General features: G+C 44.6%; 1 protein-coding gene across 1 annotated transcript in view; it reads left to right on the top strand.

Annotated features, from left to right (window-relative positions):
• Nucleotides 1-14353, top strand: part of LOC135519481 (oxysterol-binding protein-related protein 6-like) — a 59323-nt gene that overhangs the window by 41817 nt on the left and 3153 nt on the right. Inside the window, 15 exon segments of the mRNA XM_064944713.1 lie at nucleotides 248-351; nucleotides 1586-1678; nucleotides 3562-3742; nucleotides 5156-5289; nucleotides 6294-6401; nucleotides 6927-7058; nucleotides 8051-8138; nucleotides 8552-8805; nucleotides 9613-9750; nucleotides 10932-10995; nucleotides 11093-11171; nucleotides 11831-11975; nucleotides 13188-13332; nucleotides 13567-13693; nucleotides 14059-14181. Of these exon segments, the coding sequence (XP_064800785.1) occupies nucleotides 248-351; nucleotides 1586-1678; nucleotides 3562-3742; nucleotides 5156-5289; nucleotides 6294-6401; nucleotides 6927-7058; nucleotides 8051-8138; nucleotides 8552-8805; nucleotides 9613-9750; nucleotides 10932-10995; nucleotides 11093-11171; nucleotides 11831-11975; nucleotides 13188-13332; nucleotides 13567-13693; nucleotides 14059-14181 (1915 nt within the window).

The following is a 14353-nucleotide window of genomic DNA, read 5'->3' as shown; positions in this document are numbered from 1 at the left end:
TTGCTGTTAATTACCAAAATGACTGAAGATTCCGGTAACATTAGTAAATTACCGGTACTTTTGCAACCCTAGTAGCAACTGCCTGTCATATTATCACTTTGTTACTTAAACTAATGAGGATATTTGTTTTTCCATAATGGTTCTCTCATTTGTTAAACACAGCAGTGGTGGAAAAAACAATGAGTCACGTTGTGTCAGACGTGGTCTTCCAGTGTGTGACACATTGCCTTGTGTTGCTTCTTCCCAGAGCTCGCCCGATGCCAGTCCAGCCTGATAGAGCTGAGCAAGTTACTGCAGAGCCTGGAGATCTTACAGAGGACCCAGTCGGCTCCTAATTTCACTGACATGCAGGTAACACACACACAGACAGACACACACACACAGACACATAGCAAGAAGTAGGGAGAGTTTAATCTTAGCACAGCAGTGTCTGAGTGTGGTGGTGGTGGGGGGTGGGGTGGCTGTTACTCTAATGGATGGAGGTGTGTATCTCTGGGCCTCAAAGTCAGGCTGTGTGAGGCCCAATCCGTTTCCAACACAGCCTTCATCTCTGTCACTGTACATCGACACACTCTAATAGACTCACATAATTCATTGTTGCTTTCCAATCGATGTATAACAAATTGCATTTGATTAAGAGCATACATCAACGTTTGAATGTTTGCCATTTGCTTTGAATCGTTACATTTCATTAAGAGAAAGAATTTTTCATTAAGATAACGTTTTTTTAACTTAATTGTGTGGAGACGATCCCATCCTCAATTTCATAGCTAACAATGTGTGGGTTGCCTACCGGGTGGCGCAGTGGTTAAGGGCGCAGTGGTTACTGCAGCGCCAGCTGCGCCACCAGAGACTCTCGGTTCGCGCCCAGGCTCTGTCGTAACCGGCCGCGACCGGGAGGTCCGTGGGGCGACGCACAATTGGCCTAGCGTCGTCCGGGTTAGGGAGGGCTTGGCCGGTAGGGAAATCTTTGTCTCATCGCACACCAGCGACTCCTGTGGCGGGCCGGGCGCAGTGCGCGCTAACTAAGGTTGCCAGGTGCACAGTGTTTCCTCCGACACATTGGTGCGGCTGGCTTCCGGATTGGATGGTGCTGTGTTAAGAAGCAGTGTGGCTTGGTTGGGTTGTGTATCGGAGGACGCATGACTTTCAACCTCCGTCTCTCCGGAGCCCGTATGGGAGTTGTAGCAATGAGACAAGATAGTAGCTACTAAAACAATTGGATACCACGAAATTGGGGAGAAAAATGTGTTAAAAAGAACAACAACAAAAAAACAATGTGTGGGTTAACTGTCATTGCTGCTACGTTTTCTGGCATCATGTTATCTGGCATCATTGCTCCTATGTTATACGGCATAATTGCTGCTATGTTATTGGCATCATTGCTCCTATGTTATCCGGCATCATTGCTGGTATGTTATCTGTCATCATTGCTCCTATGTTATCTGGCATCATTGCTCCTATGTTATCTGGCATCATTGCTCCTATGTTATCTGGCATCATTGCTTCTCTCTTAGTGATGATGCAACCTTTGCTTGTCTTATTAACCACCTCTCACATATTCTGATCCGTGTTTGTTATGTAGAGCAATTGTGTAGACATGTCAAAGAAAGACAAGCGCATGAACAGAAGATGGAGAACAAAAAGTGTCGGCAAAGATGCAAAATTGCAGCTTCAGGTACCTCTTATTTCTTAGATATCCAGTCTCTCTCTTTTTCTGTCTCACGCACACACATAGCTCTTTGGAATTGTTTCTGGTTTAGTAGCCTCCATACAAAATGCCCCAGACGCATTCAAGGCAGTCTTCCTGTGTCCGAACGCCCTCATTGTGCAGCCGTCTGCTTTTTTCTTATATTGACTAAATTCCCCTATTTACTTTTAACACTCTCTACTGCTTTGGGAAAAGGCTAGTCATGCTTTGAATTCATATAACGCTCCATTTTTTAAAACTGTTCCAATGGCCGATTTGCAACAACAGGCCGTTTAAAAGCCTTTTCCTTCATGATACTGAGTTCTTATCACTACGGGTGTTCTGGTAGATTATGTATCCCAGAACCAACCGTTTCCTCACCAGCGGCCCTCTGGGATACGTAGTGTTGATGAATGAGTGAGTCATCAGTCCAGGGGAAACAAGGGGAAAGGTTTTTTTCCTTGTTTTATGGTTTATTTATAGCTGAGGAACATGAAAAGAACATTGGTTGGAACAAAGCCTCTGATTCAACTGTGCTTCACTGTCTCCAATGACTTGGCAGACTTGGTGTGATTTATAGAGGGATGTAAACAAACATACAAGTGTGCGTATCTATCTATTATTTACTATCAGTCTGTATGCTCAAATATTTAGCTGAAGAGACAGCAGAAGGGTGTTATATAAGGAGCCAGAACTTGAGCTTAATCTGGACCCATTCAGTCCTTTCTGTAGACACATAACTTGGCCCACATTCCCACCACCTACAGGGCCTTCAGAAAGTATTCATATCCGTTGACTTATTCCACATGTTGTTGTGTTACAGCCTGAATTCAAAATGGATGAAATAAAAACAATTCTCACCAATCTGGCCTTGTGTTTTAGGTTGTTGTCCTGCTGAAAGGTGAATTTGTCTTCCAGTGTCTGTTGGAAAGCAGACAAGCAGGTTTTCCTCTGGGATTTTCCCTATGCTTGTAGCTGTATTCCATTTCTTTTTATCCTAAAAAACTCCCTAGTCCTTGCCAATGACAAGCATTACACATAACTTGATGTAGCCACCACCATGGTTGAAAATATGAACAGTGGTACTCAGTGATGTGTTGTGTTGGATTTGTCCCAAACATAACGCTTTGTTTTCAGGACAAGAAAATGTATTTGGCACATTTTTTGCAGTATTACTTTAGTGACTTGTTCCAAACAGGATGCATGTTTTGGAATATTTGTTATTCTGTACAGGCTTCTTTTCACTCTGTCATTTAGGTTAATATTTATGGAGGAACTACAATGTTGTTGATCCATTCTCAGTTTTCTCATATCACAACCATTAACCTCTGTAACTGTTTTTAATATCACCATTGGCCTCATGGTGAAATCCCTGAGCTGTTTCCTGCTTTTTTATCTGCCAATCGGTGCCCGTCTTTGCCAGGCATTGAAAAACCTCCCTGGTCTTTGTGGTTGAATCTGTGCTTGAAATGCACTACTTGGTTGAGGGACCTTACAGATAATTGTATGTGTAGAATCACGTTAACCACTATTATTGAACACGAAATGGGTCCATGTAACTTATTATGTGACTTGTTAAGCACATTGTTACTCCTGAACGTATTTAGGCTTGAATAACAAAGGGGTTGAATACTTATTGACTCGAAACATTTTATCTTTTAATCTTTTATTAATTAAAAAAAAAAAAATCTACAAACCACTTGGACATTATGGGGTATTGTGTATAGATCAGTGACACAATCTCAGTGTAATCCATTTTTTATTCCGACTGTAACACAACAAAATGTGGGGAAAGTAAAGGGGTCTGAATACTTTCTGAGGGCACTGTAAGTCTTCCAGGTGGTACTTACAGCGCCCCACTTCCCTCTCAGGTCCCATCTCTCCCTGTGAGTGCCAGCATGTCTCCAGTCCGCCTCCACTCCTCAAACCCCAACCTGAGTGCTGAGCTGGTAGACATCCAGACCCCTGCCTCTCGCCTGGCCCCTGACAACATAGAGTGTGGAGGCGACTACATCAAACTGCAGGAGGACTTCTGCCTCATCGCTCAGAAAGGTGACACACACACACATACACTGACAGACAGACAGATGCAGACACACATACAGGCTGCTGCACTGAATAGAAAGGTCATGTTAGACCAGACTGTCTATAAGTATGGGTCGCGACCCACTTTGGTCCTGTTAATGTATGGGTCGCAACCCACTTTGGACCTGTTAATGGTGGGTCGCGACGTGTCAGAGTTAAATGTATCATTATTTCATGAGTGACTCATTGATTTGGCCAAGTGCAACTGCGCTCTCTGCTTAGCACCTGTGTCTGCACAGTTTGGCCACTGCGCGAGTGGGAGGGAGATGTGCTTCGTGGTTATTTTTTTCTGCAGTTTTCGTGACGATCCCTCCGCGACCCACACACTGCGGCGCTGTCGTTCAGCAGCAGACGATGCGCTGTGAGCCACTGGCTCCGCATTCCGACGCACCTCTGTCATCCAATGGACTCTCGCGCTAGCCACAAGTTCTGACTGAACTCAGTCGTCACGAAACGCGAATACAGCGATGCGTTTCTCTCTTGGTTTGATACAAACTTTGAGAAATAACTAGGAGCGCCCACCATGTGTTTTGTGCGGGGAAGTGCTTGGTTATGAGAGTCTCAAAACGAACAAATTTAAAAACAGCACGTCCTGACCAAACAGCATGACGGTAAACCCAGGGGCCCCTTGGAAAGACAGGGCAGTGGACGTCAGCTCGCAAGGCATTGTTGTCATTTTATTACAGGTGTTGATGATAAGCAGAAATAATATCTCACAGTAGCCGATGTCAGTTTCTTGTAAACAATCACCTTCTACACAGCTAATGGCTAGTTAGTTACCGTTAGCCAAAGCAAGCCAGCTAGCTACTGATAGTGCAACCCTAAAAATGATCGGGCCTACTGTACATATTACTGTAGAAATTGTTGAAAACAAGTCTAGATTGGAACTGTTGCAGTTAAAATGTAAGTCATAATTTTTATTCTGAACTGGAATAAACTGATTGAAGCAAGATGCTTTTTTTTGGCAAACACTCACAAGGGTCTGGGTTGCTCATCTACAGCAGGTAGCAGTGTGTTTTTAATGGGGAACAATAAACATTAATATTCATATGGGTATTTAATTGTTATTCGTTTTTGTCCATATTGCATTTGTTTTAGGCATAAGGGCAATGTAATGTACCCATATTTACGAATAGTTGCATGTTTTCATAAGCTTGGGTCCCAGGAAAACACAGAAAACCTCATTTGGGTCATAGACTGAAACAGTTTAAGAAACCCTGTTTTCGACTATTGGAATACATTTGACAGCAACCAACAGATTTATTTACTCTTCACGTGGCTTTCCACTAGACCCTAGCACTAAAATAAAGAGAAAGCCATACTGAAGAGTTGTAACTAGAGGGTGTGTTTAAAAGGGATTTCTGGTTCTTTTCTTTGCAGTCCACTCTCTGCTCAAGTCTGCGTTCAACACAGTGGCCATAGAGAAGGAGAAGATCAAAACGGTTTTATCAGACCACGATCAGTCATCAGGGCAGTCTGTCCAGCTCATCACCCTCAGGAAGTCTCTGTCACAGGTGAGACATGTAGGTGTTCTATAAGAAATGTACTACAGTACCCAGAATTCCCCTGCACTGGGAACTGTCATTATAAATTGTTAATATTGTTGTTTTTTGTCAGAATTCACTGCGTCACTTCAAATATTCAGTGCAGCACATATTTTGTTCATGCAATGGATGGAGAGATGAGGTGTTTTGAAAGAATGATATGGCTTTCATCATTTGTTTTACTAGACCCGCTGCTTTTGTTTTCTGTTTCTATGAGAATGGATCCATTTTTATATTGTCACATAGTGAGACTGAGCTAATAACTCAGCGTGGAAAGCAGAGCAGCAGTTGCTGATTCATTGCAATCGCTTTCATCTCTTTCTGAGAAGTGAAACGTGGAAAAAGAGGACAGCTTAGTTAAACAACTGCTGTTATCTTTTCTTCCAAATAATTGGAAAGTAATATTTAACTGTGTGTCTCATGTCCATTAAGTTGACTCCTTTGGGTTGCCATGTCAAATTATATATTTTTTGCGAAATGTGTCAACCGTTTATCTACTGTTTTGGTTCTTAATTGGGAGTTTTCGTAATAGTGCAGGTCAAGGGTATCAGGCCATGGCGTGTGTGTAGAGTCATGGTATGGCTACAGAGAGGGTTGTTGGGGTGTAAACTTAACATGCCCTCTGCAGCTAAGGGTAGTCAGGGTAGCTGATGTACTATACTCTCCTTAGGGACCTGTTAGGTAGGTTTGATTGGAGATATTACAGTTTAGACCAATACAGACCATAACTGCTGCAGTAAAATCTGTCGAACTATAGGTGACATAACTGTATAACATGACATTATAATCATTGTCACAAAATATGTCCATAGTGTGCCAGTACATACAGTATAAGCCTCCAATTTGTCTGTGTTAATGAATGTAGAGCTGCACGACATAGATCCAGTTTTAATGCTTATCTTTTTAGTTCTCTATTCCACTCTGTATTTTCTCATCTAGCTGACAGATTAGTGATGGATCATTATTTCTTTCAGGCCCTGTCCCAAAACGCTGAGCTTAAAACCCGACTGGGACGCATCCACTCTGAGTCGGTCCTGTCTGAACAAACAGTCAGTGTGAACATCATTCCCAGTTCTGACGAGGTAGCTACATCTTCAACCAGATAAACTTGTCTGAAGTTTTTCTATTTCCCAAAACTAATGTCCCCCGATTTGCAGAAAACCTGCCATGGCAATGCTGAATGTGCTTACAGCAGCCGTCCGATAGCTGCCAGGTGAGGTCAGGGAGAATAGCGTGATCTTGTATGCTGTTTTTCCACCTCTGTGGTGATACACAGGCATTATAGAGCTGGCCATGTAGCCTTAGTTAACTGGAAGACATTGTGGAATCTCTGCTTACTGCATTTTCCAATTACACTATTGATTCCTGTCCTTAAAGAAGGATGGTGCTTCCAGTATATCTTGGCAGGTGAGCTTACTGATCATTAAGTTATGCTGACCCTGACGTCAAGGTCAATGGGAAAATGACTAATCAGAAATCATTGTGACCTCAGTCCTTTCAGATATATAGGATGAATAAAGACCTCCGTTACACATTGCAGTTCTGTCATTTCCCCCTCCCAATTAACTTCAAATAAGTTAGTTGTGTTTCACTGTGTTTTCTTACAGGCTGGTGAGCAGATGGGAATCCCTCTGACACAACAGACGTCCAATGAGAGCAGACTGTCCATGTCCGAGTCTGTGTCCGAGTTCTTCGACGCACAGGAAGTGCTCCTGTCCGCCAGCTCGTCGGAGAACGAGGTGAGAGTGGGGGGTTGGGAGGGGGGGATGGCAGCAGGACCACGGGGAGCAGATTGAAGAGGAAGGGGGAGGGTGAAAACATGTCAAAGAGCTGGGAGCTCAGATAAAGCATGGCCGATGGCCGAGTGGAGCTGGAGTTCGTCAGCGATTCACGAGAAGAGTGTGAGGGACAGAGATAACACAACGGAAAGTCAAACAAAGCCACACTGGAGGGGGGCTCTCCAGTCTCCATTCTATTATCCTGCTGCTTAAATCCTTCAACTGGGTCCAGTCATGTCCTAAAGCGCGGCAGCATTTCTCATGCCACCGTCCCCTGTGATTTCCCACCTCCAGGTTTTCAATGATAAGCCCTTCTTTATGGATTTGACATGGTTCATCCTCTAGACTGATGGTTTGTGTCCGTTCCTAAGCCACAAAGATGGCCTTTCTCACTCACTGCCATGAATACCAAGCCCCAGTCAATATGGCCTCATAAAAGCCAGCAGGACTGGCTTGCTGCTCCCCAGGTATGCAAACCCAGTGCTGCTAGCGAGTCCCACTGAAGGATTACTCACCAAGGATATCCCATCACTAGTCTAAGGCCAAATCCTCTGCCTCAGGTGCCAGGCCCTATTCAAACCAGCAGAATGCTGTTGGCCAAAAAAGCTCTTCCAGCAGCTGACTGTACTGCAATAGAGGCCATTACTGCCAGCCACAATCTGCTGTTCTCTGGCACCGTCAAGGAGTTCATTGTATGTTACTATATATAAAGTGCATGGAAATGCTGCAGTGTCTCATCTTTTGATTACTGCAGAGCGAGAGAGAGAAAGCCAGCGCTGACTGCAGTTTGCTAGCCACTGGCAAACTGTAGTGTGTGTGTGTCCGTGTCTCTCTCGCTCTGTGTGTGTGTGTATGTGTGTGTGTGTGTGTGTGTGTGTGTGTGTATTGACTAGGCTCTCTGGGTGTGTGTACTGTACTGACTCAGTGGCTCTTTTGTCCCCCGCTCCCTCTAGGCCTCAGACGATGAGTCATACGTCAGCGATGTGAGCGATAACATTTCAGAGGACAATGCCAGCGTGACCGATAACGTCTCCAGACAAAGTAGGTCCCCCCTCTGCGGCGGCCTCTCCTTCCATTAGAGCAGGGGGGCTAATGTAATAGAGGTGGTGGTGAACCCCCTGCCCCCACCACCACCTCCCCCCTCTCCCACTGCGATGGCCAGGTCATTTATCAGTGAGGCAGGGATTGACCTTGCAGGGCTCACAGTGTGCCAAGAGCGGCACTCAGGGTTTATGAAAGCTGTCAGGGGAAAGTGAAGCAGGGCCTCCCTCTCCTCTGCACAGGCACTCTATCTTCTATTCTAGCCATTCATCCTTTGACTATGTTTCAGTCATGAACTACCTGTGGTTATTATGAAATGCAATGACTAGGATTTGACGACACCTGGTTCAGACAGTCGTGAGTCCCAGAGGATGCTTCGTGACAGTATTGTACTTTCCTAATTTTTTTTTCAGTGCTGAACGGAGACCTGGCTGGAAGTGCCTTCCGTAACGGGCGGCGTCCGTCCCTCCCCGCCCCCTCGCCGGACTGCAGCAACATCAACCTGTGGAACATCCTGAGGAACAACATAGGGAAGGACCTGTCCAAGGTGTCCATGCCCGTGGAACTCAACGAGCCCCTCAACACCCTGCAGCACATGTGTGAGGAGCTGGAGTACACTGAGCTATTGGACAGAGCTGCCGATACGGAGGACCCCTACGAACGCATGGTACGGCCCCAAACACCCACCCCTCTGAGTACCAACGCGTGGTACAACTGAAATGCTCACCCCTCTGAGAACCAGTGCATGGTACGGCCCAAATGCTCACCTCTCTGAGTCCTAGAACTGTATGGATGCACTTAGAAAAGCCACAAGTATAACTCTGCATTCTCTACCACCACAAGGTATGACCTAATCTTACATTACTGGAACTCTTAGTGATGATGTGACCCACTAAACCAGCTAACAGACCCCAGAAGACATACCGGAGAGGCTCATTAGATGACGGAAAACCTCTTCGGGTTAAGATGGGAGTTCATCAGCACAAGCAACTATATACATTCCCGGTCTCTACCATCACTAGCCCATACTGGGTGAGTCCAGTCCATGGCATGTGCGCTGGCGTGGCTTTGGCAGTGCCATGCCCAAAGTAAACAGTCTGAACAACAGCCCTGGCCTCTTCCAGAGACATCACGCTCTGCTGCAGCTGTCGACCTTGTTCAATCTCACATCTGTCATTCTCCTGTCTTTGTTACCATAACAGGACGGTGTGTGAATACTAACGTTACACTTGCAAGACAAGTATGACAATAATGATATTTTACTGGGAGGTTGTAAACCAGTATGTACCAGGGATTTAAATGGCATTGAGATCATTTATTCCTGTATTATTTTATGCACAAATGATTCGTTCGTAACTTTTATCAAAGGAAGAGAACTTCTGTTTCAGTGTAACGCCACTGGCAGTATTGATGGAAAGCGTTGTGTATGTTTTACGTTGTTAGCGTTCATTGTGTTGCCGTTTCTCTGCTACAGGCCATTATGGCAGCGTTCGTCATCTCAGGATACTCCTCCACGTACTACAGAGCGGGAAGCAAGCCATTCAACCCTTTACTGGGAGAGACGTATGAATGTATCCGTGAGGACAAGGGCATGTGTTTTATCGCTGAGCAGGTAGGTACTCGGAACACATTCATTACAGAGTTGCGCGGGGCCGTATGTATCAAGCGTCTCAGTAGTAGATATGGAATCAGTTTAGCCTTTTACATAATGTGTCGGTAGTCCTGTCTAGCTTTTTATTTGTTATATTTTTTATCTATCGCGTACTGTACACCCTACTGTACGGCCTACTTATTGAGAAAAAAATATTATTAAATATATATATATATATATATAATATTGAGTTGTACCCCCTTTTGCCATCAGATCAGCCTCAATGCATTGGGGCATGGACTCAAGTTAGCTGCATGTCATTTAGGTGGTGGACCATTCTTGATACACAAAGGAAAGTGTTGAGTGTGAAAAACCCAGCAGCGTTGTAGTTCTTGACACAAACCAGTGCACCTGGAGTCTACTACCAGACCCAGTTCAAAGGCACTTAAAAATTTTGTCTTGCCCACTCACCCTCTCAATGGCACACATACACAATCCATGTATCAATTGTCTCAAGGCTTAAAAATCCTTCTTTAACCAGTCTCCTCCCCTTCATCTACACTGGTTGAAGTGGATTTAACAAGTGACATCAACAAGGGATCCTAGCTTTCACCTGGATTCACATGGTCAGTCTATGTCATGGAAAGAGCAGGTGTTCTTAATGTTTTGTACACTTGGTTTAAATATTTGTTTTCACCCCCCTCCCCCACACACACACACACACACACACACACACTAGAAAGACAAGACGGGTTGCCTCCCACAATGTTCCCTAGGTCTGGGTTTTCCAAGACCAGGTCAAATGTGCCAGTTCTCTCATGTACTGGAGTCTGTAAGATCAATTTAATGGTAACATGAGCTGCAGGTTGCAGTATTGTATTGCACTGTGCTGCAGACTGACAGACCTGTCAGGTTTGGTGGCTTTCGGCGTGCTTAAACAAAGACTGTGTCCCCTAGTCGGCTGACAGGGCCTTTGAAGGTATGATGGTAACTCTTATTTTTTTCCCCGTGGTCTGACTGAACCTAGTCTCCACTTAGCCTAAGTGCTGGTGTCAGCTGTTACCAGGTACCCAGTCTGCATGATAGTCACAATATAAGGACTCACCTTCTTGTATCTTGACCTAAAATAAATTCCTCTACGAGGCAACAATCTAGCAATATTGCCACTGATAAGACGTGTGACGTTTGATTATCTCTTGAAGGTGAGCCACCATCCACCAATCTCAGCTTGTCACGCTGATTCCAACAAGTTCACCTTCTGGCAAGGTAGGTTATCTGTTGAATTACAGTGTCACACACGTTGTGCACTTCCTCAATGGGGTCATTGTTTCCTTTTTTCTAATTCTGCCAATTTTCTTCTCAGATGTCAGATGGAAAAACAAATTCTGGGGGAAATCCATGGAAATCCTCCCCATTGGCACAGTCAATGTTATGCTACCAAGGTAATCCATCTTTGGCCCTATTCTTCTGCTAAACACACACACACACACACACACAGTCCCTCTCTGTTTAACATCCTTTAGATGTTCCTTTGGGATGGACCTTCTGGCGGGCCAAACTAAATGTCTCCGCGGGCCCAGTTTGGTCCCCACTGTCATTCGCTATAGGAGCCACCTAAATAACTCCATAACAGTGGCCTTACCTACTTAGAGCCATCAGGCCTCTGCCAGCCTCCCCTTGCCACAGCCATCACTTCACCCTGTGGAGTGGGCTCTATGCTGGGTCCTGGGAAGCTTTAAGGACCTACTGTACTCCCTACTGAAGTTCCCCTGACTGGGTTAGGGAGGAGTGAGATGGGTTGTGCTCTATTTCCCATCCTGTGAGAAAGGAATCAGAAAGGCAGAGGAGCAGGAAGGGGGGTGGGGGGTGCTGCTGAATAAGCACATAGATTATAGGAGATTGCGTCTCTGCCTCGACCGAAAATGAGATTGCACAGGTACCCACAAGCCCCCGCAGTTTTGTTTATGAGACTTGTGATTATGTTGCCCAGTAAGCATCTCAAAGACACAGACTGACTTAATAACTATCCTTGTCTGTGATTACTGTAGATATCCTGGGAGTGTTTCAAGCTTTTCACGCTAATCGTTATTGTGTCGTTCAGCTTTGGGGATCACTATGAGTGGAACAAGGTCACCACCTGCGTGCACAACATCCTAAGCGGCAGAAGGTGGATCGAACACTACGGGGAGATCACCATTAGGAACACCAAAAGCAGTGCCTGTATCTGCAAACTCACTTTCGTCAAGGTAAGACATCGGTGAACTCAGCTGTGGATATGACCAGTACAAACACTATGAAGTCCAAAGGCAATTATGTGCTGAGAAACGACCATCCCTGTGAAAGCGTTTATCCCATTACCATAGCTGTCTCTTTTATTTGGAATTGTAATTATTGTCTACTTGTTACCTTTCAGGTGGGGGATGAATGCTATTTATCTTGAGTTTGAGTTTATTTTTATTTTTACAGGGACAGTGCACATTAATCAACGTTTCAGTAAAAGTGCCGGTTTTAGCCAGCCGGCTAATTTTCAACCGCAGTCCCTGGGCAGGTTATTAAAAACAATTACAATATAGACAATAGCAACATAGAACAAGCAAGAAATAGCAACATAGGACAAGCAAGACATAGCATACAGACAGAGCAACATAGGACAAGCAAGACGTAGCATACAGACAGAGCAACATAGAACAAAAAGCAGCAAGACAAAATTCATAAAAGCAACAAAGTGTTTCCACACCTCACAAGCTACAGACAACAGACAACATGGAAAGCGGCAACACACAGCTAGGGACCATGTTCACAAATCTGATTGACCTTTAGCCATGTCTTCAAGCATTTTGTGAAAGTGTGATATGTGGTGCAGTTATGTGTGTCTGATGGCAGTGTATTCCAGACATGGGAAGCTCTCACAGAGAATGCAGATTTACTAAAGGTGCTTTTCCTTAGGGGAACTATACAGTCACCTCTCATGGCAGACCTTGTAGATCTGCTGCCATATGTCTGGGTTTTCTGTTTAACAAAAATATTGAGTGGAGGGGGAGCCAGGCCATTAAGGATCTTGAATACAAGACATGCGTCGGTGTATTGCACAAGATTTTCCCAGCTCAAGAGCTCATGCTTTCTAAGGATGTGACAATGATGATGGCTATTGGGCTTCCTATCAAGCACTTTGAGAGCCTGTTTGTAGACAGATTGAATAGGTTTTAATGTTGTACAGCAAGCTTGGGCCCAACATGTCAAGCAGTATGATAAGTGGGGGAGTATCATAAAGTTGAAGTACAGTTTTGCTACCTCTGTAGTCAAACAATTTCGTATAAATCGGAAATTAGCTAGGTTGAATTTAGTTATTTCAATTACCTTTTTCACATGCGTTTTAAAAGAGAGGTTGGAATCAAGTATGATGCCAAGGTACTTAAAATCTTGCGGCCACAATGTTACTGCTACCATTTTATTTGCAGGGAAATTACTGGAGTTCTAATGTCAATGAGGTTCAAGGGATCGTGATGGACCAAGAGGGGAAGGTAGTGCATCGGCTGTTCGGAAAATGGCATGAGGGCCTTTACTGTGGAGTCCCGCCCTCTGCCAAATGCATCTGGAGGACAGGTAACCACGTTAATCATACTGTTGCTAAACAGAATGCTTTGAACTGTTTAAAAAAAATGGATATCTCCTTTCATTAAGCAGATGACAGCATTAGATTAGAACATATGCTACTAGTACATGAGACCATAATATGGGAACAAAGAAAGTGTTGACAATGGTGTCAATAGTCCAGACAATTCAACAACAACAAAAAGGACTTGAAACGGATTCTTGATTCTTGTGTTCTTCCCTCAGGCTCCATGCCCACCGATTACGAGCTGTATTATGGCTTCACCAGGTTTGCCATTGAGCTCAATGAGCTTTGCCCTGAGATGCAAGATCTGCTACCACCCACAGATGCCCGCTTCAGACCCGATCAGAGGTAGATTCAGGACAGCCGTCACACTTCCAGCTACTGTGAAGGTTGTTGTAAATGCCCAGACGGTATGAGAAATGCACTGTGTGCTACTGATGCCACCTGCTGAGAGAACGTGGTACAGTAGCATTATCGTGCAGATCTGACTGTACTGGACGAGTGAACCATTGCAGCTTTACTCTGATTTACATTTTCAGAATTGATTTGTGAAGCTATAAAAAGGGCTTAAAAACGAGTTTTGAAATCAGAAGTAAGACATCAGTCAAATAGTATTTGTATGGGTAAATATGTCGATAAGCTTTGTGTATTTCTCTGCTGATTGACACTTGACAGTGTATTTGAGTCATAGTGATGTTGTTTCTCTACATTAGGCACCTGGAGGAGGGCAATGTGGAAATGGCTGCCTCAGAGAAGCAGCGTATCGAAGACCTGCAACGCACCAGAAGGAAGTGGCAAGAGGAGAATGACATAAAGCACGAGCCACGCTTCTTCAAGTAAGTACAGAGGCTGGAGGGTCATTTAGCAATGATGTAAAGTATAAGCCAGGCTAGCTTAATGGGGGAAGAACGAGGGGTAGATTGGGGAATGGATCCCCAAGATTGACAGCAATACATTCTGGCTGTTCCTCCTACACTTGTGTGGCCGAGTTGTCGTTATCCATTCCAC

This window comes from Oncorhynchus masou, chromosome 29, assembly GCF_036934945.1.
Source record: "Oncorhynchus masou masou isolate Uvic2021 chromosome 29, UVic_Omas_1.1, whole genome shotgun sequence".
Lineage (NCBI taxonomy): Eukaryota > Metazoa > Chordata > Actinopteri > Salmoniformes > Salmonidae > Oncorhynchus > Oncorhynchus masou.
Note: the sequence above shows the minus strand (reverse complement) of the source record. Positions and strands in the feature narration are given on the sequence as shown.